We start from the raw sequence: 22,350 nt of genomic DNA, 5'->3' as shown, positions 1-22,350 counted from the left end.
ATTGTAAATTACTTGCAGATTCCCTTTCATCATCTATTGTTCCTAATACTGAGTTTGGAGATCTAGTCTCTCAATGTCAAATCCTTTTATCTACTATTTTCGACTTTACAGTGTCGTTTGTTAAGAGGCAAGCTAATAAGGTTGCTCATAGTATTGCTAGAGCATCCTTATCTCACCCTAGTCCCTATGTTTTTAATGATGTACCATCTACTATGTACTCTTTATTTCTAAATGAAATGCACTAATTTTGTCTTTGCTCAAAAAAAAAAAAAAAATAAAATCTAACTATTGGTCAACTACGCCTAAAAAAGGGGTTAAACACGTTTTTAGTCCCTATAAAATTACAAGTTTTCAAGTTTAGTCCTTATAAAAATTGTATTCACTTTTAGTTCCTATTTGCATTTTACAGAGACTATTTTGGATGACTAAAAATATCCAATTTTTGTTAAAAGTTTTCAAAATAGGGACTATTTTTTAGATAAATGATAGGGACTATTTTTACAAACTACAATATTTTGAAGACTAAAATTACCATTAAAATTTTACAGGGACTAAACTTAAAAACTCATGATTCTGTAGGGATTGAAAACATATTGAAAAATGTTTTTCTCACATCTTTAGGTTCCTAAAAACACATGGAACTAGCATAAGTTAACTACCGCTGAGCACGACGGTAATTAACTACCGCTGCGATTTCCCCCCCAAAACCAGTACAATCCACACCACCCTACCTCTCCTATTCATTCACCACCTTACACCACCCTAAAAAAAAAAAAAATCCCCAATTTCAAAAATTTTCCCCCAAATCTAGGTTCCAAATCTTTGTAGAAGGATTCTACACACATTTGGCGTCAAGAAACAGGTATTGCATCTTTAAACTCGTTTTCATTGATTCATTTGTCTACCATTTCTTATTCTTCTGAAATGCAACATAGAAATAGTTAACTACCACTGGAGATGATGATCCAGTTGCAGTTAACTACCATTAAATTAAAATTATTAACAATAATGTCGGTTGGTCGGGTTCTGACGGATCCAAAATAATCATCCGAACCGAATGTATCCATAATAACTCGTAATATTCACCAATCGACCTGTGACCCTTTTTAACCCAAACCGAATGTGTAAAATGGTATCGGGTTCATCCGGGTTTGCTCATCCCTACTTAAAACTATGGACTTTTTATTTGTTAACCTCTAATAATAAATAAATAAGTTACTAAATATCAAAACTACTTCTTTTTTTTTTTGAGAGATCAAAACTACTTTTTAAATTTAGAGCAAATGAGTTTGAAATAGCTTTTATCATTCTTTTTTTTCCAAGTTGGAATAAACATAATTTTTAAAAATAAAGGTTAAAATCATTTTTTTAATCTATAATAAACAGACCTATCTAATGGTTAAAAGTGAGCTTGACCATCATGAACAATTCCACACACCATTTCAATTCTTTAAAGAATAATACATTTCCGCCCATATCCACTAAATTAAGGCCACAGATAATAGAAAAAAGGAAAAGTTTTCTTGGACACTGCTACTATTCTACAGCTTGAGAGATAGAGAGAAGTGATATCGCAAAGTTTGCAAAAGCCTTACACAAACCACAGTCAGATGCAACAAAACACGCAAAGGCAAGCTTCGGTAATATCAAATTGCTTCGGTAACAGGATTCCAAAGACAGAATGAAGCAGCCACAGCCTGCTCAAAGTATATAAATTGGTATTATGACACTATTTACGTACTTCACAATTGAAGTTTCAAGAATAAGTTAGAAAGCTTATGTTGCATCTTTGAATTGAGGGTGGGAAAAAACAATAATGTTACCTTTTTACTAGGAATTCAAACATAAAAACCTCCTTAAATCTATATGTTGCCACTTAGATTAATTTTGTTCAGTAATTTATATTTACCAATCAACCATTCCATTTGCACCTATCGTTAAAGCTTTTGATCAAAAAGAAAAAACATCAAAAATTTCAAGTAACAGGTGATTTAAATTAGGCATAAGTGCTTAAACGCATAAGATTAATTTAGACTATATATTTCATCAACATGCATATTTAAGAAATAATTATAAAATATAATATACTAAGAGTTGTACCTCTTTATCGAGAAGATGGATACCAAATATATCCCTCATGGTAATCAAATTGTATGCGGATATGTATTCAATGTATGCTTTTGTAGCCATTTCCATCAACTCTTCAGTCTCGGCAACCAATCTCAACTACACAGCGCATAAATTGCAGTTGATTACTATAATAAATTATAAAATTTATTAAAACGCAAGGGAGAAGGAGTATACCAGATAAGATCCTACATTTGGAGCCATCTTTTCGTCAAACATATGCTCTCTGATAAGGACTTTATGTGTCTGAAGTGCAGAAAAATATAAAATGTATGATTTTCGATGAGACAAGAATACATTTTATTGCAAAAATAGGGGACAGAGTTGTTTGTTACTTTGGTTATTCTTATGAAGTCTTTAAATAGCCCTGAAGGGTTGAAAGGAAATATAGTTTTTAAATAGCCCTCAATATCCTCTACTGTTAGAGGGAGAAACTGACCTTCATGAAGCTAATAAATCTCAATTCGTGAGGCATCAAAAAAAGTAGAGCATTGCCTTTCCTTGTCCCACGAGCTGTTCTACCAACCTTGTGGATATATTCCTGGTAGAAAAATAAAACATATAGTATTATATTGTATATCAATAGATAAGAGTGCTAAGAAAAGGTAGTACCTCTGGATCAATCGGCGGATCGTACTGCACAATCAAGTCCTACAACATAAATAATTGTTCGAGGGGTTTGGTCAATTAATATCCAGAGAATAGATTAGCCGATTTCATACTCTATTGGGGGAGACCTTATAAATCTAGTAGAAATGGGTCATATTTTTCAAACAAAATATTCATTTAAGTTGATAGGAAAGATGAATATACCACATCAGGTATGTTTAGTCCAAAAGCAGCGATATTAGTACACAACAAGATCATCTCTTCTGCGTTGCTGAAGGAATAATATATTTTTGAATGTTCGGATACGGTTTGATCACCATGAACACCATAACACTTTACATCAAGGAAGGTGAAAAGTTCTTCATGGAATTTGACACTCTCAGTTGTAGAGAAAAAAACCATCACTTTTTTAGATTTAGTGGTCTTCAACATGATATAGAGAGTAATCAGCCGCTTGGCGCATGGAACAAGAATAAATTCTTGTTCCAATCTATCATTGGTTACCTGCATTTATAAGTTTCCTCTCAGGTATAATTCTAATGCGGATGAAAAAAGTTTAAAGACTGGTAATTTATGCGGACACATTACCCATTGTCGGTTTTGGACTTCATCAATAACAGAAAAATCACCAGGTCTCCTCCCTTCTGGCAGCAGGCGAAGAAGACATTCACGCTGTATTTTGGGGGGGGAGATGTTCAGAACCAAAAATTGTGAATGAGAAATCCTCTATTCTTAACAGGAAGTAAACACACACTATCAAGTATCGAATTCTAAAGGAAACAAAATTGAAATGAGAACTCTAGTCTCAATTACAAGTAGAGTGTAAACAAAGAAACTTGTATGAAAATTATTAAAAAGTGAAATTAGATTAAGATAAAATAAAATTTAGGCGAAAGAACTTGATGGAAGATGGAAAATGAAGAACAAACCTTCAATTTTGTAACTGAAAATATAGCTATCTGGAGTTGTTCCTGTTGAATGGGTAATAGATCAATTAGCCAAGCCCACAGACATCAATTAGCAATTTGAAGACACCACCATTATAATTTCACAGGCTCGTGCATGACAGTTAGAGAGAGGATAAAGAGGGAAAACTATAGATAGATACCTTCGGGAAATTTGACCTAACCCAATTCCATTTTTTCTGATCGGAGAATCTCAAAATCAAGTATGGGTCATCAAAAATGAGGAACTGACAAAATTCAATGTCAACGTTTCAGTGATGCGAAATAGAGAAATATGCCCCTTCACCCTAAATTTAAACTATCAAAAGAAAAAGAAAAAGAATTGTATGAAAAACACATAATATACCTTTAGCTTATCATATTTGATTCTTTCAGGATCATATGCATGATGATAACGAAGCCCAGCAGGTGTAGCTATCAATAAGTTTTTCCTTACATATCTATCTCCTGGTGATGCAATTAAACGTCCAATAGTTTGAAGAGTTTGAGGAGAATCTTTTAAAATTGTCTTGATATCTCTATCAATCTTAAAGCAATGGACAATCAGCAGATAAGAAGAGTTAGATTATAAAATCTGTGGACATCAAACATGAAAAATAAACCACAAAAGATAGAGAGAACAAAAAAAATAGGTAGTTTATTAGGCGAAGAAAATAAAAGAACCAGTTCGGATAAACTACAAAACAAACAATAATATGAGTTTTTCAAAAAACAGTTTCTCATAGAAGTTGAAATTATCTTCCTCATCTCAATTTATTAGAAACCTGTAAGTTTGTTTGGTTAAAATTATAACCAAGACTGGTGAAAAAATAAATAATTAAAGAATCTTGTGATAACAATGAGACTTTTAACTAACAGTTTCTATCAAAGGAATAACCTGCAAAGCTCAAAGAGAGCATGTGGTGCATCTTTCCTCACCCTAGCTTAGCCTAGTAACGGTCTCTAATTGACCATAACAACTTGTAACTAACTGACTGAGACAGCAGTCATCGGGAAACTGGCTATGAGACAATCTATAGATAGATTGTTCATAGTTGTAACCGACTCAATTAATTCAGTTAATGAAAATCACAATTTGAGTACTCTCAGATTCCCTCAACTATCTCTAACTACTCTAGCATAGATTCTAGATATGTAACAGTTTCTCATATAAGCTAAAATTTTCTTTTGTATCTCAATTAATTGGAAAATCCGTTAATTAGAAAAATATATTACCTGTATAGCAACCATAGTATTTGGGCACAAGACCATCACAATAATTCCATCATCAGGTTCATATTTGTTTTTGCACAAATGGTCCAAAGCTGGAATTAAGTATGCAAGAGTTTTCCCAGAACCATTACTTGAATAAGCAGCAAGATCATCTCCCCTCAAAAGTAGTGGAATTGCCTTTGCTTGAATCTACATTGATAACGAAGTGGTTAATTCTATTTCTAATGTGCCACCAGTATTCCTATAAGCTCTTATGAAAGCTGTTTACAAATTATACAAGTGTTTTAACTTGAGGGTCTGCTTGTTACAACTTTTAAAAAATGATTTGCATAGTATATTATCTTTTTTGTTATACATAAACACTTATATGATATGCGATTTTATCTAAAATAAAGTTTGATTAATACATTATCATTTATCATATAAACTATCTTATAACAAACCGAAGTCATTCTTGCAGCTTGAAATTTAACCAGAGTCCTACTTATAGTTGGAAATTTATCCCGAACACCAAAAGTAACCGGAGACAAAGGTAGATCAGTAAATTTCTGAGGATTGTCGTCAGCCATAGCAAAAGAAACTGTGAAATCAACAACAAACTTTAAAAGATTGTACTTTGGAAAGGATTAATTAATAAGGTATAAAACAAACAAAACAAAAATTCCCTTCGAAGAAGAAAAGAACAACAAATAAAAAACGAGACAATATTAAGTAAAAAAAAAAAAAGGGTTAATTGTTTTAGGTTGTTATAAATAGGCGCGTTTCTAACATTAGTCCCTACTTAAATTTTATTAAATTATTGGTCTCCAACGTTTTTTTCGTTAGCAAAATAGGTCCTCGCTGTTAATGGTTGTTGATTAAGCAAACGGTGAAGCACACATGGATGACACATATGACCTTTTTAATAGTTGTTTTAGTCCTTACAAAAATACTATGCACTCAGTATTGGTCCCTGCTCAATTGAAATTTGTTCAATTTATGCTTAAACTCTTGTATACTGTCACTAGTTTTGCATGAAATGGAAGCATATGGGTTGGTTCAAATTAATATGGAATTTTTTTCCCACACTTATTCAATATTTTGCCACTAGTTAATGATATTAGGTTCTATTCAAATAGTATATGCCGATTCAACATCTTTTGGTCAACGTAATTTAAAAAAAAGAATAGCTTATTCTTCGGTATCTTATATGGGTTTCATAATTCTAGGAATTGGTTCTATAAGTGATATTGGACTCAACGGGGCCGTTTTACAAATAATATCTCATGGATTATTGGTGCTATCCTTTTTTTCTTAGCAGGAACTAGTTATAATAAACTACGTCTTCTTTATCTTAACAAAATGGGCAGAATTGTCATCCCAATGCTAAAAATATTCACGATTTTCACTATCTTATCGATGACGTCTCTTGCATTGTCGGGCATGATTGATTTTGTTGCCGAATTGATAGTTTTTTTAGAATAATTACTAGTCAAAAATATCTTTTCATGATGAAAGTACTATCATAACGAGTTTTAGTAGGTTTTTTAGTCCCTACAAAAAAAAAATTATTTATAATATTAGTCCCTGCTAAAACAAAGTTTGTTTAATTATCCTTAAACTCTTAAATTTTTGAATGATTTTTTTGAGACAAATTTAGAACACTATGAAAGGTTCAATTACTAAAATTTATTTTTTTTTTAACATGAAACGAATTAAATATGAATTTTTGAAAACGATAAAAGTTAAAGATAAAAGTAAAAAATCTGGACATATAAATCAAATTTTGCGATAATTTTTTGCAGAGGAACTTTTAATAATCTTAACACGTCTACAAAAAATGGTTAAAAAACGTTTAAGCATAAATTAAACAAATTTGTATTGAGCATAGACTAATTCTGAGTGCATAGTATTTTTGTAACGACTAAAACAACTATTAAAATTAAGTAAGGACTAAACTTAAAACGCCTCAATTTATAGGGACTAAAAACATATTTAACCCAATAAAAAAAAGTCCGATGTGGCATCCACGTGTGCTTCACCGTTTGCTCAATCAGTAACAATTAACAGCAAAAACCTATTTTGCTAACGGAAAAAACATTGGGGGTCAAAAATTTAATAAAATTTAAGTAGGGACTAATGTTGGAAACGCGCCTATTTATAGGGACCTAAAATATAATTAACCCAAAAAAAAAATCACATAATTATAAGGCTTAAATATGCAATCCGTCCCTGTAAAAAAAAAAAATTTAAAAACATTCCTGTAAATTTTTTTTTAAGGTCCCTGACCCCACTATTGAGGTGAAGTGGCATGGTTTTGGCCACGTGGCATGCAACATAATAAATCAGTTTTTTTAAAAAATAAAATAATGACGTGGACTGCCACGTCAGGGCCACGTGGCAAAAGTTGCACAGTCAGCAACTGCCACGTGGCCAAAGCCATCCCATGTCAGCAAAAAAGTGGGGCCAGGGACCTTTTTGAAACAAAATTTTTTTTGCAGGGATGTTTTTAAATTTTTTTTTTTACAGGGACGAAAATCAAAACGCGTCTAAATTACAAGAACGGATTGCATATTTAAGCCTTTACTAAATTAAATAAATGAAAGAAAAAAAAATGAAAAGAAAATTCCAGCAACTAGATCCAGCATCTTACTTGTAAACCCAAAAACTAGAAATTCGGCATCTAACTTAAAACCCATTTTTTTTCATATTCTTTCATCAATTTCTCTTCAAAACCAATTTTTACAATAAGCTTTTATGATTTCATGAACATATAGGCTGTTGGAACAGCGATTAAATGCCATTTCTCACGATCCAAGGCAACTTTAAAGTAAAAATATAGAAGCTAAAAAAGACAGCTTCACACAAAATGTGGTTTTCTTTGCTTTCTACAGCTTCAACAAACACACCAATAGTCATCATCAAAAGATTCATCTTTAAAACCCATTTTTACAATAAGCTTTGATTGAGAATTCTCCTGCTCAGAATCCATGAAACCCAAAACATACCTGAACACAGCAGCACAGAGAGTAACAAATAACTCAAGCACACCCAAAACGCAAAGCAGCAGTGAACCCAGAACGTGAACAGAGACCAAACCCAACAACAAATTCCGGTTTGAGAGCTAAAAGGTAGATCGAAAATCAGATCAGAAGCAAAAATTGATCATTGAAGAGAAAACCCATTTTCAGTGAGTAAGATCTTGGTTGATTATGATTAAGAACGGTGGAGATGTGAATGTTGATTGAGAATTGAAAGGGAAGGGAGAGTGAAGAGAGAAATATCCAAAGTACACATCATATCTCTGTTGTTCATCTCATTGGTAAATGTTTTTAATTTATTTGAATTCTCTTTTGTTTTTTGTACAATGTTTGAATTCCCTTTAAATTACTAGATGAAACCTAGGAGATAGAGGACAAAAGGGCAGAATGTCAGATCACTGGTACAAAAGGTTAGGATGGAGGAACCTTTTTGGCATCTCAGCAAAAATATGACCTTTTAGGAAAAAGGGTCCAGATAGGGGAATAAGGGAGCAACACCGTTGAGTTGCTTGGAGAAGGAGGTTTTATGTTGGGAAGTGGGGGAGTGGGACATTTCAGAGGACATGTGGGGCAAAAGTAGTAGTGTGAGAAGAGGGAGAGATCAAGAACAGCAGTCTCGTTAAGGATATTAAATTAAGTAATCCTTTATTATAAACGCCAGTCTTGCCATGCTGCCATCTTTGCCCTAATCTCTCCCTAATTTCCCTCCTAATCCCATATTAATTGCTAAGCTAAACTACCAACCACCCAAGTAAATCTCAACCGTTGTTAAGAGGACGTTTCATTTTCCCTCCCAAGCTTGCATTAATTTCAGTCATTCCTCCCAACTACCCACTGATCCATTAAACATTTAATGTGGCCTTCCATATCTCTCCATGCAGCAAGTGAATTTGTATTCCACGAGAATTCTCTCCAACTCCCCAATTCATTGTGTACACATGTCACCATGATTCAAATTCATTTTTGTCTATGAACCCGGTATAAATAGTGGCGCACATACATTTGTGGTACAATTAATCTTAATGGATTTCCATAAAATTTATGTTTAATCAATCTAATCATGTTTCATTGAATATATTTTGTTCTAATCAGTTGCTTGGTATTTTTTTGTGCAGCTCCTTTGAATCTAATTCCAGTCACTGATTTTGACAAAATTGTGAATGAATTACGACTTCAATACAAAAGGATTTGCATTGAGTTTCATGTTAGGGATGTAAGAATGCTTCAGTGTCGTTTTTTTTTCCTGTGCTGGACTTGAATCAATGTGGTAACAATTTGTTATTCTCTTTTTATGCAGGGCGCTAGAACGCCTACTCAAGGAGCAGCAATGATGATCTTTAATTTCCTGTTTTCTCTATCACTCAGTTTCTTAAGGTTGTACCAGCTACGCTCCTCATGTTTACCTCGCCATCGTCTTGAATATTTTGTCGTTGAGGTAATTTTCTCTCATCATTTTTATTCATGTGCAATTCCTTTTCTTTTGAAGATAGTTGGTTTATCTTCAATTGTTGACCTTGAATGGTTAAAATGGATTATTGATTTCGTTCGAGGTACAAATTGTTTTCTTAATTTGCTTTGAATTGGAATAGTGAATTTAGGACTGTTCTTCATCGACAACATGGTTTGGGCTACAATTACGTACATTGATGTTGTCCCTCTTCACTATTGCAGATTCAAGCGTGTATTGTCTTTAATATTCATCCATATTCCCTCCTCTACGATTTATCCCATCAAACTATAAATAGAGTGATTACTCATGACTCTGACATTGAGAAGGGCATATATAACTCCATTTTGCATATTAGTTTTAGCCTTTTTATTTTTGAAATAATATTAGCTTTAGTCCTTGATATCTAAGTTCTTTGTATATTCCACAATATTTTATCCCCAATATAATGGAATTAGGGAGCCAAAAAACTATATGTAATAGCACAAATCCTCATTTGAAATATATGAATCTTTATCTTTTTTTTTTTTTTTTGCAAAAAAAAGCTTAAGTGTGTTCGATTGGATGAATATGAACCTTTTGTTGTTTTTTTTTTTTTATGCATAAACTTTTGATCATAAAGATAAAATAGGGTGTTGAATAAGTGTTAGGGAATATGAGATGTGTACATGTATCATTAATAATCATTGTATTATTGTTTCTTATAAGTTAAAGCTGTTTCTCTTTTACCGGTATTAATTTATTTTTTTCACATTGACAGATTCATATTGTAGCATTTCAGAAAGAGAATTTATAGGATACTCATAGCATGATTCTCAATGGAAGAAAGATAGTAGCAATGACCAAAAAATAGAAAGTTTAAGCCACTCCACATTATTATTGTTGAGATTCTGAAATGGGAAATTCTATTGTTTAATGGTAAAAATGGGAAATTCTTTGTATATATCTCTAAACTTAATACGTATCTTTAAACTTATATATAAATAATTATTCTTCTGGATTATATAATCCTCCGGCATGCATAGTACTTCCCTTAGGTTCATGAACAAATCGCATAGCAGCAGGATATATCTTTTGTTCCAAAAGTGAAGTGTGTATTTCATTTGTTCTTTTAGTATATTAGTTCTCATTTGATAATCTTTGTTTATGTTTTGTTATAAAGTCAATTAAAAATGTGTGTCTATATGGAAATCAATCACCCTCTGTAGTAGTTCTAAGCTATTAATTGAATAACTTCCTTTAAGCCTCAATGTGGAATCTCTAACAATTGGTTTAGTCATCATCCAAAAAAGTACATGGGTACCATAGCACCTATAAGTGGTTGTTTAAAGGGATCCTATTGTAAACTGAAAAAAGGACATCTAATTTTACTTCAAATTTTAGTTAATATCAATAAAATATGTGGTTGTTTAAAGCAAAAAAAATTTCATACCCAAGTTATTTCTTTCACCGTCTGATATTAAAATTCCTTTCAACTTTTAAAGAAGACAATTTTCAATATTTGTTTCATTTGCCATGACAATCAACAAGAGTCAGGGGCAATCACTTAAAAATGTTGGAATTTATTTGTCAAATCCTGTGTTTTTGCATGGTCAGTTGTAGTTGCAATTTCAAGAGTCACTTCAAAACAAGGTTTAAAATACTAATCGTAATATATCTTGATGATTAAAGTTCAACCCTTTTTCATGTGTATTCTATCATCTATTTTTGTTGTTATGGTTATCGTATAAGTGAACATGTTTTTTAGGTTTTATATGACTTCTATTAACTATATATATTTACATTATTGCAACTTATTCGTTTAAATTCTTCTCAGAAGGACCCGTGCGGTATTACACAAAACAACGGTGAGATAGAGGATAACGAACATACACTTTCGGGTTTCAACCAAACCAATGCAGAGCCTGATGGTGATGAACAACCCCCCACTGGAACCAACAAGAAGCGTCAAAACACCAGACACGTCTTCAGACCCTTAAAGGTTGTTTGAAGCTGATGTGACGACGACCAAAAATCGACCAATTAAAACGATCAAGGAACCAGACCCATGAGGGGTTCTACACCCAAATCAACCACCAACATCAAAGAGAGTGGGGGCGACGAAGATCTAGATGTTCACGACAGCGGCTTACCTGCCGCTGAGAAGCCAACACACATAACCAAAACAGAATCACCGATCACAACCAACGATTTACGAACACCAACAACCTAGAAACCACCACCCGTAGTAGATGCGGTACTGGTTGAATAAAAAAACCAACGACACAGAACACCGTAAGAACCAGACAAAGGGTGGTGCGGAGGGAGGACACTGCTCTTCACACCACCATTGCGTGCTGTTACATCGTGAAGGAGGACATGTTTGAAAAAAGGGTGGTGAGGCGGCGACTTCTGGTTGTAAAGTGAGTGTTATGTCTTTCAATTGTGTGATTTTGATCTACTTAAATTAACTTTAATATATATAGAATTTTTTTTATTATTATTATTATTATTACTACTACTACCGTGTCTGTTTTACAATAAGTGTCATTTTATTAAAAAAAAAATGATTTCAAATGAATATCACTTTTTTTTAACTTTACTCTAATAAATAAATACTTCAACTTTCTCTCTTTCAAAATTTCCTATCCAACTTTAACTTTGTCTCTCTTACTCGGGAAATACTTGGGTGCGATAGTTTTTTGGTGACATTGGTGATATAGGTTCATTTTATATGAAAGAGAATGATTAAACTAAATTATTTAGATGAGAGAGAATAAATTATTAAGAGAGAGATAAACACAAAGTTATCTATGACACCAAAAAACTATGGCAGTGCTAGCCCTCTTACTCCATAAAATAGGGGTGGTTGAGTAAAATTGACATGTCTATTGATTATTTTATTTTATTTTTTAATTTGTGTTGTCAAAACCTGAAACGACCCTACGGATTGAGTATTATTATTATATATAAGCGCAAGGCTAACCCTAATCTCGCCTCCCTTCCACTCTTACAGACACACAAGCACAAGCAGCAGCTCCTTAGAAACAAATTATCATGTCAAAGGCAAATGAGAAAGAGGAGATACAGTATGAAGCTAAGCAAAATGACTTGAAAAATGAAATCATAAAAAGGGTTTTGTAGACGTCAAAGGGAAAGGTAAGGAACCTCTTGTTGATGAAGAAATGAAAAGGAATTTTCATGCATTTGTGGAAACAGCTTATGAGAAGAGGAAGCTTCAAAAGGATTTGGAAGATATAGAAAATGATAGTTGTGATTTTCCTTCTGAACAAGACAAGAACTTGAATGTTGAGGATGCTGAAGTGAAGATAGTGTATGGTGATAAGCAAAAGAAGCTGAAAAAAGAGTTCGAGAAAGCTTTAAAAAAGGACGGATTTGAAGCTGGCAAATGGTAAGAGGGGAAGAGAGGAGTAGACATAATAATTACGTGTTTGGGTCTTCACTTCTCTGTTTTGCAGGTATTCATTCCCTTGTGTAAATGATTTAAAAAAGTGGTGACCCAAGTTTTCAAGTTAAAATCTTCTCCATTAAATACATTATTAATGTACGGGATTTTCGGTTAAATTTAATTTGTCTTTGGGATCAGCAATTAATTTATTATGTATTTTTGGAGACATAATTATTTTTTTATTTTTAATTAATTCTAGTGGAGTTTTTATTCAAAATGTTGCTAGTTTCTTGATTCCATGTGGCTTTATCTTCTGTCTGTTCTTTTCCTATCTTCCCTAATTGATTTTGATTTTAGGTTTCCAATCTCTTTGTTATCCGTTGAATTTACTCTTATTTGTTATCTGTGTAACATGCTCTTATTTTTTCTCTAAATTTTTCCCTATTCACCGTTCTTTGGCATTTAGGGTGGGAGAGGGAAAGTTTTTCCCGTTGCTTGTTTACCATTAGATTAAAGTGGAGCACTGATTTTATCATGACCTACCTACACTATATCTTTTTTTTTTTAGTTTGTCTTCTACCTCACTATCATCAACCTCTGCTCTGCCCACACCATGGTGAACAAGTCAATGAACTCAAGTTTGGCTTGATTGCCAGAAAAAAAGCACCCATCCATTGCATAGAACCATTAGTATCCAATAAAAGAAGGAAGCAAATCAACAACACTGAAAATTATTTAGGTTGGATGATAGTGAGGTTGATTCAAAGCTTTGCACCCATCCTTTTCGTGTTGACTCCCTCTCTTTTTGTAATTTCACTCCGTTCCAGTAACATCTTGTGATTGTTAATAAAGTTTTGTTGATTAAAAAAATAAAAATGATTTAGCAATATGAATATGAGCAGAGCAGTTTCACAATGGTTAGTACTTAGTATGTCTTTCGAAATGATACATTTTCTTTTGATAATGATATTAAGGTTGCAACAAGATCAGTTATAACATTAGTATTGGGTTGTAAATGAGAAGGAGATCCCATAAATATAATGTCGTAAGGTTTTATCTAAGTGAATCGTTTTGAGTAACTCAAATGAGTTCAATATCATAAATAGTTAATCATAGTACATCAAAACTCTTGCCTAAAACGAGTCACTTGCATATTGGTCAAATACAAAATAACCTTAAAATAAAACAAAAAATGATTCAGAGGGATGTGATACATAGACCACCTTAGACGGCATGTACCACTTGTATACCCACATACAATTGTGACATGTGTCTACGTGGTCTCTACATAAAAAAAAAAAAAAATCATCTTTTTTTGTCTCTCACACATTCTGAAATGGGGTGGTACATTGTGTGTATTGAAAAAAAGGTGTCCATGAAACATTATTTATGGGCGTTCCACTTATAAAATGATCTACATTAACTTTTCTAAATTAACAAACATTCACTTTTTTATCCAATCCAATGTAGAACATATTATTCATACTTGATATATTTGATTTTACAAATGATCAGAAGCTCAAAACGCTTGTCAAAAAGTAAGTCCTTCGTTCCTCGCAATCAGATATGGAAGCTAATTATATCATTTCCTGATTTTCTTTGAGCTTGTTTTGTAATTAATTTGAATTTATCTCTGTATTTTTCTTTCCTATTCCAAAAGAAAAGGAGCTATATTTGATTTTAGCAGGATATAAGGATAGACTGCAGGACTTTGTAAACAAAAAAAAAAGAGGATATAGGTCTGTTTGTTTTGGAACTTTTTTAATTAAAAAATCACTTTTAATTAATTATATATATATATCCGTGTTATTTTGAAGTATCCGTGCTTCATAGATGGAATACATATACTTGGGTTTTAGAAATTTAAGTTTCAAGCTAAGCTAAATTATTAAGGATTCAATTACACTTATGATTCTGAAAATTTGTATTGTGTAAATAAGAATAGGATCTTCTATATTTATTTTCTAATAATTGCTTAAAATTACTCCATTGTACACTTGGAAAAGGTAGAATCTCTCATATTTGTAATTGAAAGTCCATTGACAATATGGTAGAACAAAGGTTGGAAGCTTTGTTAAAAATACAAGCATGTTATTGTTGTCTCATTAATGTACCAAGCACATTCACATACACAATAAAGTAATGCAAAAACAAAGAAAAAAACACAATCAGGCCATATTTATTCAACTTGGACTGCAAATACTGTATGAACATAGTGTCGACGATCAAGCCATGTTAGAGACCCAAAATTGTATCCACCGCGAGCCTTGTTTCCCGAGAACGAGACTTTATAGGTAATTCTTTGAACACTCTCTGAAAACACAAGTTTGTTGGGGATGACCTTAACAACCAATCCTTCAGGTGCATGTACCTTTGCAATGTATGTAGCATTAAGAGATCCAACATTGGTAACTGTTCTTGTGATCACTTTTGCTTTTTGTTTCCTTTTAAGTTTTTCTATAGAGATTGATGGGTAATTGATGTTGGATATAAGACTTTTTGAGGCCCTTGGGCATGTGACATTAGTCTTACACATTTTTCTTATGTCTTTGTTGGAATAGCCAAAGTAACATAGGAAGTTAATGTAGTCTTTCACATTTGTTTCAAAGACTAAACCAGGGTTGAGAGCTTTGAGTGGATTAATTTCCCCAACTCCCATTTCATGTGGGTTGGAAATGTAGTTCGAGCTATTTGTCACTGGCTTCCTCATGTTATTGTACGTTGTAGCTGAAAAAATGAAAGAACAAAACAACATAAGTATCAATCCTCTATTATGTAGCACCGACACTTCAGACTGATGGCATGTCTGACGCGGAAACATGTGTTTACATTCAACAATTTCATTTTCTCAAATTACTATTGGTGTCAAAGTGTTGGTGCTTTATTTATCCTCTTTCTCCCTTGTATATGAAGCACTAATAGAAGCATAAACATTAGACATGACTATGACACTGTCACCGGTGATAATTTAGGGGAATATAAGTCATTGCATATAACCACATGTGTTGCTGTCTGGACGGCACATACATGCCTTTAATAAGTGTCGGCGATATATTAAAAGATTAGAAAAAGGTTTTAGTCTATGAGTACCTGTTGTCATTAATGCTGATTTGATCATCGAAGGACTCCATCCTCCATGTACTGATTTGATGAATGCTGCAGCACCTGACACATGTGGGCAAGCCATAGATGTACCAGATTGTATGCCAAACATCGATGGCTTTTTACCGATTGGAACATTTTCTTTTTCAGGAATGAAAGCAGCCAATATTGAAACTCCTGGAGCCATGACATCCGGCTTGACAATAGATTCAGCGAAAAACAGTGAGTACATTTTCTAAAGATGCTTCTTTAATTCTTGGTTAATTTAATGATGAAATGAACTGCATATAGGAACACTTGGAATAAAGTTACCTTGAGAATGTTTTCAGTAAGGCTTGAAGGACCTCTTGATGAGAAAGATGCAACAATAGGTGCAGGCCTGTATCTAGAAACTACTGTTGTTGGAAGAATTGTTGCAGTTGGTTTCCTGTAACAGAACATGATAGGTTGAGCATATCTATGGTATATTATTTTTCAACTGTTTCCAATCAACTTACAGATAGAATTATAATAATTTGAACCATTTTATTTTTTTATTATTCTTCCTTTATACAAAGATGTTTAAAAATCACCCTTAGGCTTTTGCATTCAATAAGTTTTTTATATTGTGATGGCAATCGTGCGATTTTAGAAGTCTTTGCAACTGCATCTTGACCACAAAATATTGTAATTGCGATCGTGATTGTAACTTAAAATCTTGTTCATGCATTTAACATTTTCTGAAATTGTTTGACTGACTGAACAGGAAGTTTTTATGCAAAGGATGATAGAACTTACTTGGTAGATTTTATATACTTAAGGATTTGAAGCCCTTCAAGATTGCCAACTTCTGTGAAGGGAAATAAACCTGCATCAAAGGGAGCATCTAGGTGTTCCTTCTCAATAAGTATCATCCCCATGGCTCCCGCATCTTGTAAAATTAGCTTCTTCATTTTGCGTGTAAGATTTTGATCATCGTTAGCACAAATAACAATCTTTCCTGCAACTTTTTTGTTATCTAGTGATCCAGGATAACAGTTCCTGCATTTTAGAAAACATTTTCACACTTTTCTTACTGCTTCTGTCAACTAGTATTAGAAGCTTACTATAACCATGTGTCATGTGTGTGTACATATATATGCTGCTGGTGTTAATGCCATAAAATTAACTGGTATGTATTTTATGTACTACTAATATTTACCAACAACAAAAGCAATATTGAATTTGAATATATATCTCATTTGAGTTGAGCTATGAAATGATAACTAAGTTATTTTAGGCTTAAAAAGTATGACAGTAACATGATAAGAACAATTAGTATCACAATTATGTACCTAGCTTCTGATTTTGTTGTTTTTTTGGCAGCAACGTCCTCTCCAAAAACAAGAGAAAACATCGTTGAGCGAGTAAGGTTTGAGAAGTTAATGCCAACACCCTGACAACACAAACAAACGGAAAATTGAATTAATTTTAGATCAAATGCGCGTCTAATATCCAACATGTGTTAAGTATCTGACAGTTATGTTTTCTTTGATTAATATCGGTGTCTAAATATCAGTGTCTAGTGTTTGTGCTTGTGTCGGTGCTTCATACATAGTTAGGTCTATCGTTATTCTTTTGGCTTGGAGATCAAGAAACTTACTTTATAAGCTTTTCCGTTTCCAAGGACAACAGTTGACTGGAAATTCCTATCGATATTAGAGGCTGCAACCGTAAATATCCATGGTGCTGTGTTGACAACAGTGTAATGATCAGGACCTTCATTTCCAGCTGAACACACAACCATGACACCCCTTTGTTCTGCATGAAATGCTCCAATAGCTATTGGATCACTCAAATATTCTGATAGAAATTCTGAGCTAAATCCAATAGAGATTGAGATTATATCTACTCCATCCTTGATAGCATCATCAATAGCCTTCAATAGAGTGCCACCGGAGCAACCTTCTCCTGAGCATGCTTTATAGGCAGCAATCCTAGCAGAAGGTGAACCACCTCTTGCTGTTCCTTTTGCTAAACCATAGTAACTAGCATTGTTAACAATGACACCAGCTGCTGTTGATGCAGTGTGAGTCCCATGTCCATTAAAATCTCTTGGGGAACCTTTGGGATCTTTTTTATTATAGTATCTTGCTCCTATCAATTTTCTGCAGTTGTTTTAAGAAATTTTAATTTTAAATAGAACATAAAATCGATGCGAATTTTGTCAAAATCCATAATATGATAATGAAAAGAGTTAGCAATAGATGTGAGCTTTTGGTGCAACATGTATAATGCATTAGTAGCTTAAAGAAAGTTGCACTTTCCATCCCTTAGGACATTCATTAGCATGTTTCAGTGAAAAGTATGATGACCTGTTGCAATTAGATTTCTTGAAATCATGAGCCTCCATGCAAACTCCTTTCCATCTTGATGGAATCTTCCCTATACCCTCATCTTTGAAACTTGGTGACTCTGGCCATATCCCTTGATGCAGAACAGAAATATCCATAGTAAAATTCAAGCAAATTGTTTCATAATATGGAAGAAAATTGTTGCTGAACATTAGGTCTACATTCTGATAACATTTGACATTATTGAATGTTCAACATCGATTTACTCTTTAGAAGAATAACGCTACATACACACTTCAACACACTCTAGTTTGCCATATTGGGAGGCCAAAAACCAAGGGATAAAGTCCTGTACAACCCGTCGATCTGAGATTAGTCTCATAGTCGGTCTAAAGGACCTGAAACTATGGTGATATTTTAATGTATTCGTCGGAGTGTCAAAGACTCTAATTACAATGTATTTCAAAATAAATAATAAACACTCAACAAATTATATCTGTACATTGGTGGCTACAACTTAACATTATTTTACAATGCTTTCTAGAGAAAGTTTGTGCCAGTGTATGGATTCTTTTGTAGCTGGGGATTATTTAAGAAATCAAAGTTAATTTTATTTATTCATTAGCATTATTATAAGGAATAGTGGTTGCTTTTTCTCACATCACCAGTTCACTCTAGCTGCTATCTTGACTCATGCATGTTTCACTTTATACTTTATTCTGCATAAATACATACATACTTGTTAAAGTAAACCTATATTATATAATATAATATATACCATTTCAAAAAAAAAAAATCAAGATAAGCCAATAATATTAATTGAAGGTATCTGAGTTGGCATAAAGTTGCATGGGAATAGTGTAATAGTTTTTGCATGTTTTCTCTCAGTTAGCATAAAAGTATTTAGGTAGATTATATCCAAAATTTATTCATCATACAAATGCAGTGTGCATTATAATAAAACAAATATTTCATGTCAGAATGAAGTCAAAAATTGTTCTGGTTAAGTAACATGCAACCAAAAAAAAAGTAACATGCAACCATAAAGAAGGTAGCACTAGTAACACTTTTACTATAAAATTAAGTGTTTTGGCTTTATTAAGAAAGATAATATATAAAACATGTCATATGCAGATCTAGTAATGCTTACATAAACATGCATATTAAAGATTTATGAATTCTTCGATGTACTTTAGATCGAACAACTCTGGAAACACAGATTTAAACTCTTATTTGGTCACACACTAAAACGGAAAAAATAATTTTTAAATGATTATAACATCTTCACTTTTTTGTGTTTGTGATCAAATAAAGGGTCCAAATTCTTGTGTCTATCCAAAAATTATTCCTTTAGACCACATCCTATCTTTGACAGATGTCTTTGCATTTCTTTTTATTTAATATTGTAAAGTAAAAGTGTATTTATGGATTAAATAAATATAGTAAAAGTGTATTTAACAAATAATGGATAGAGAAATTGCAAATATATAATTGTTGTTGACAAAAATTAGATTAATCTAACTTTAAAATTTGTAAATAATTCTTTGTGAAAAACCGACAAATGAAAAGTAATATTGTTATGACGTACCAGTGTCTATAACACCAATAATGATATCATTTGATGAGTGTTGGTGTTTAAGAATGCCATGAGGCCTCATTCCCAAATCTGACTCTAAGAAATCCCAAGACCTGGTTGTATGCAATTCAAGAATTGGATCTTCGAACACTGACACCACACCATCATTGCCTGTTTACAAACCATGCAACATTCATAGTCATCATAAAAGGGACAGCACTAATAACTATCATAAAAAAATTCTTAAAAAGAAATAACTATCATAAAAATTATTTAATGGCCCTTAATCCAATTTAGAGATAGTCTCAACTCTCAACACTCAAAGAATACTTATACGTATTTTGGTCTCAAATTTAAGTAAAAATTGGAAGGAAAAAAAACAGTTAATTTACTTTATTTAAAATTTTGAATTAAATATATCAACTTTGTTTGACCAATTACAAAAATATTCATGTAAATTCACAAAATGAAATACTTATATAACTAAAGAAACTACGAAATTCTAAATATCATCTTAGTAACATCTTAGTAGAGCTTGCAAAATAGGCTACTCGGTTACGGTTGGCCAACTTGAATGAGCTTCGAGCTTTGCCAAATCAGGTTAAAAAGCCCATTTTAAATATGGGAAATGTTAATGATTGCTCCCGGGCACTCTTTAAGCACCTTTAATAGTAAGTTTTTATGAAAAATTGTGTAACTCGTGCATTGAAATTTGTAACATTTGACTTTTTTTAAGAATATTTTTTAAATTTAAAATACTTAAAAAGTATCCCAGAGACACTCGTTAACAAGACCCTTTAAATATAAGTTCTAAGAACATTCTCAAACTCGATCTTACGCTGGTTGGAGGCTTGGCCCTTCATATAATTTTTAATTTAAAATAACTCTTAAATTATTGATTTTGACAAATCTTTAAAATTATATATGATTCTCACGTTTAACATAATTTGACTTTGATGATGATGGAACTTGTTTAAATCCAAGTTGTCAAACACTGGTTTGCCTGTATCTCTACCACTCAGAGTGAAACTATAAACTTTACAAACAACAAATGTGTTATGGTATTTTTATGGGGAAAATATTTTACTTTTAAACCTATAAATACTAATTTTATTTTTAATTTCAAATTTGTAACTAAAATACTAATTTTATCAAAAGAATATATACTTCTTTAATATATGTTAAAATATATACCTCTTTATTTTCACATTTTCTCATTATGTTTTTTTATTTTTGAAAGAATAAATATACTTTTTTATTTAAACAACCATTTCCCTCCAACAATATTTGTTGTACATGTTTTCGATTTTTGTATGATAATCTTTATGGACATATTTAATTAAGGTTGCCAAGCAAAATTATTAATTTCTGCTGAGTAGTAAATGATGACTTCACAAGAAAACAAAATCAAGCACAAAAAATGTTAAAGAAGCAAAGGTATAGGCTATAGCTGAAATAAAGATGAAATACCAGCTAATGCAGAAGCTTCACTTTGTGTAAGCATGGCAGAGAATCCATTAAAGGCATGACTATAATGGTGGATAAGTGCTATCCTCTCACTTTCTTCACTGCGAAAATTGAAAAAAGAGATTAAACTAAATATGATTATTATGTATTTATTTTCCATTCCGTAAAAAAAAAAGTTCAATTAATCTAAATATGATTACTATGTATTTATTTTCTTAGCTAGGTATTAAACTATATGAATATAGTGATGGTAGTGACTAGTGAGTAACCTTGGAATGATTGATGATAGTAAATCAAGATGAACTGATTCTGGTATTTGGCCATCTACACCATTAATGTTGCTTCCCATATAAACAACATAAGGCTACATAAAATAAGAGAAGCTTTGGTGATTTTGTCATAAAAAATAATTAACAATAAAGGCATAGAGGAAGTAGTGTGTAATATGAACCTTAGCAATTTGATCTGAAATTGTTATATTACTACTACTACTACATATAAGAAGAGAAGCTAGAAAGAGGAGATGAAGGAATTGTAAAAGCCACTCCATTTGAAGATGATGTGTCAATTGCTTATAATGAATAGAGCTGCTCATGCAATCTTCCATTTAAAGGCTAAGTGTGTGTATTTTTTCTTAATAAAATAAGAAGGGTGTTGAAGCATGAAACATGTGATGGCATTTTTGTTCATTCTTTTGCTTCTCCACTTATGTTAAACTAATGTTTTTCCATTTATAAACTAAAATATGTAACTTATTCAAACTTATAAAACATCCAAAAATAATAACATCGTAAACTTGCAAGTCTCGTATCCTTCAAAGAAATGAAAAGAATGCTTATAAAATATTAATTTATTGTATTTCTTTCTTATTGTACATTTTTCTTCTTAACAAAAATACTTTCCTTTGTGCGTACATAAGAAACCTTCGTTATTGTGCATGCCAGTGAATTAGTTGTATTTGTTAATTTGGTGTACCAGGGCGAGGGGTGTCCTGCTAATTTGATACTATAGTTTGGTGGCCGATCACTTTTGATTCGAGATCGGGAGTCAGTTCTTTGACTCAAGTTGGTTTTTAGGCTTTGTGTTGTGCTCTTTCGGTGGTTCGGATGTCGTGAGGTTTGTGAT

The 22,350-nt window shown here is 32.4% G+C and overlaps 2 protein-coding genes and 1 long non-coding RNA gene across 5 annotated transcripts; 1 reads left to right on the top strand and 2 right to left on the bottom strand.

Annotated features, from left to right (window-relative positions):
* Positions 1-1,391: 1,391 nt before the first annotated feature.
* LOC25501121 (DEAD-box ATP-dependent RNA helicase 27) lies at positions 1,392-8,029 on the bottom strand. Its single transcript, XM_013589724.3, has 13 exons — positions 7,901-8,029; positions 5,357-5,493; positions 4,917-5,102; positions 4,048-4,227; positions 3,845-3,928; positions 3,666-3,707; positions 3,325-3,408; positions 2,941-3,240; positions 2,740-2,778; positions 2,567-2,668; positions 2,305-2,373; positions 2,101-2,226; positions 1,392-1,697 (listed from the first exon to the last, which is right to left on the bottom strand). Exons 2-13 carry the CDS (start codon positions 5,480-5,482, stop codon positions 1,647-1,649), a joined length of 1,389 nt encoding a protein of 462 aa, XP_013445178.1. The 5' UTR covers positions 5,483-5,493; positions 7,901-8,029; the 3' UTR covers positions 1,392-1,646.
* Positions 8,030-8,220: 191 nt separating this feature from the next.
* Positions 8,221-10,383, top strand: LOC112417231 (uncharacterized). Of its 3 annotated transcripts, XR_005643487.1 has the most exons (4): positions 8,221-8,940; positions 9,049-9,146; positions 9,231-9,368; positions 9,605-10,039. It is a non-coding gene; the product is annotated as an uncharacterized lncRNA (long non-coding RNA). The 3 variants fall into 3 exon arrangements; XR_003007792.2 differs by lacking the exon at positions 9,605-10,039 and adding an exon at positions 10,141-10,383 and having other exon boundaries at positions 9,049-9,368; XR_005643486.1 differs by having other exon boundaries at positions 9,049-9,368.
* A 4,404-nt stretch (positions 10,384-14,787) lies between these two features.
* On the bottom strand, positions 14,788-21,798 carry LOC25501120 (CO(2)-response secreted protease). Its single transcript, XM_013589722.3, has 11 exons — positions 21,677-21,798; positions 21,495-21,589; positions 21,229-21,326; positions 19,771-19,929; positions 18,204-18,315; positions 17,492-17,996; positions 17,184-17,284; positions 16,648-16,890; positions 16,183-16,297; positions 15,859-16,066; positions 14,788-15,495 (listed from the first exon to the last, which is right to left on the bottom strand). The coding sequence occupies exons 1-11, from the start codon at positions 21,773-21,775 to the stop codon at positions 14,948-14,950; spliced, it is 2,283 nt and encodes a 760-aa protein (XP_013445176.3). The 5' UTR covers positions 21,776-21,798; the 3' UTR covers positions 14,788-14,947.
* Between the last annotated feature and the right edge of the window lie 552 nt (positions 21,799-22,350).

This window comes from Medicago truncatula, chromosome 8 (assembly GCF_003473485.1).
Source record: "Medicago truncatula cultivar Jemalong A17 chromosome 8, MtrunA17r5.0-ANR, whole genome shotgun sequence".
Taxonomy (NCBI): Eukaryota; Viridiplantae; Streptophyta; class Magnoliopsida; order Fabales; family Fabaceae; genus Medicago; species Medicago truncatula.
This window is presented reverse-complemented; position numbering and strand designations above follow the sequence as displayed.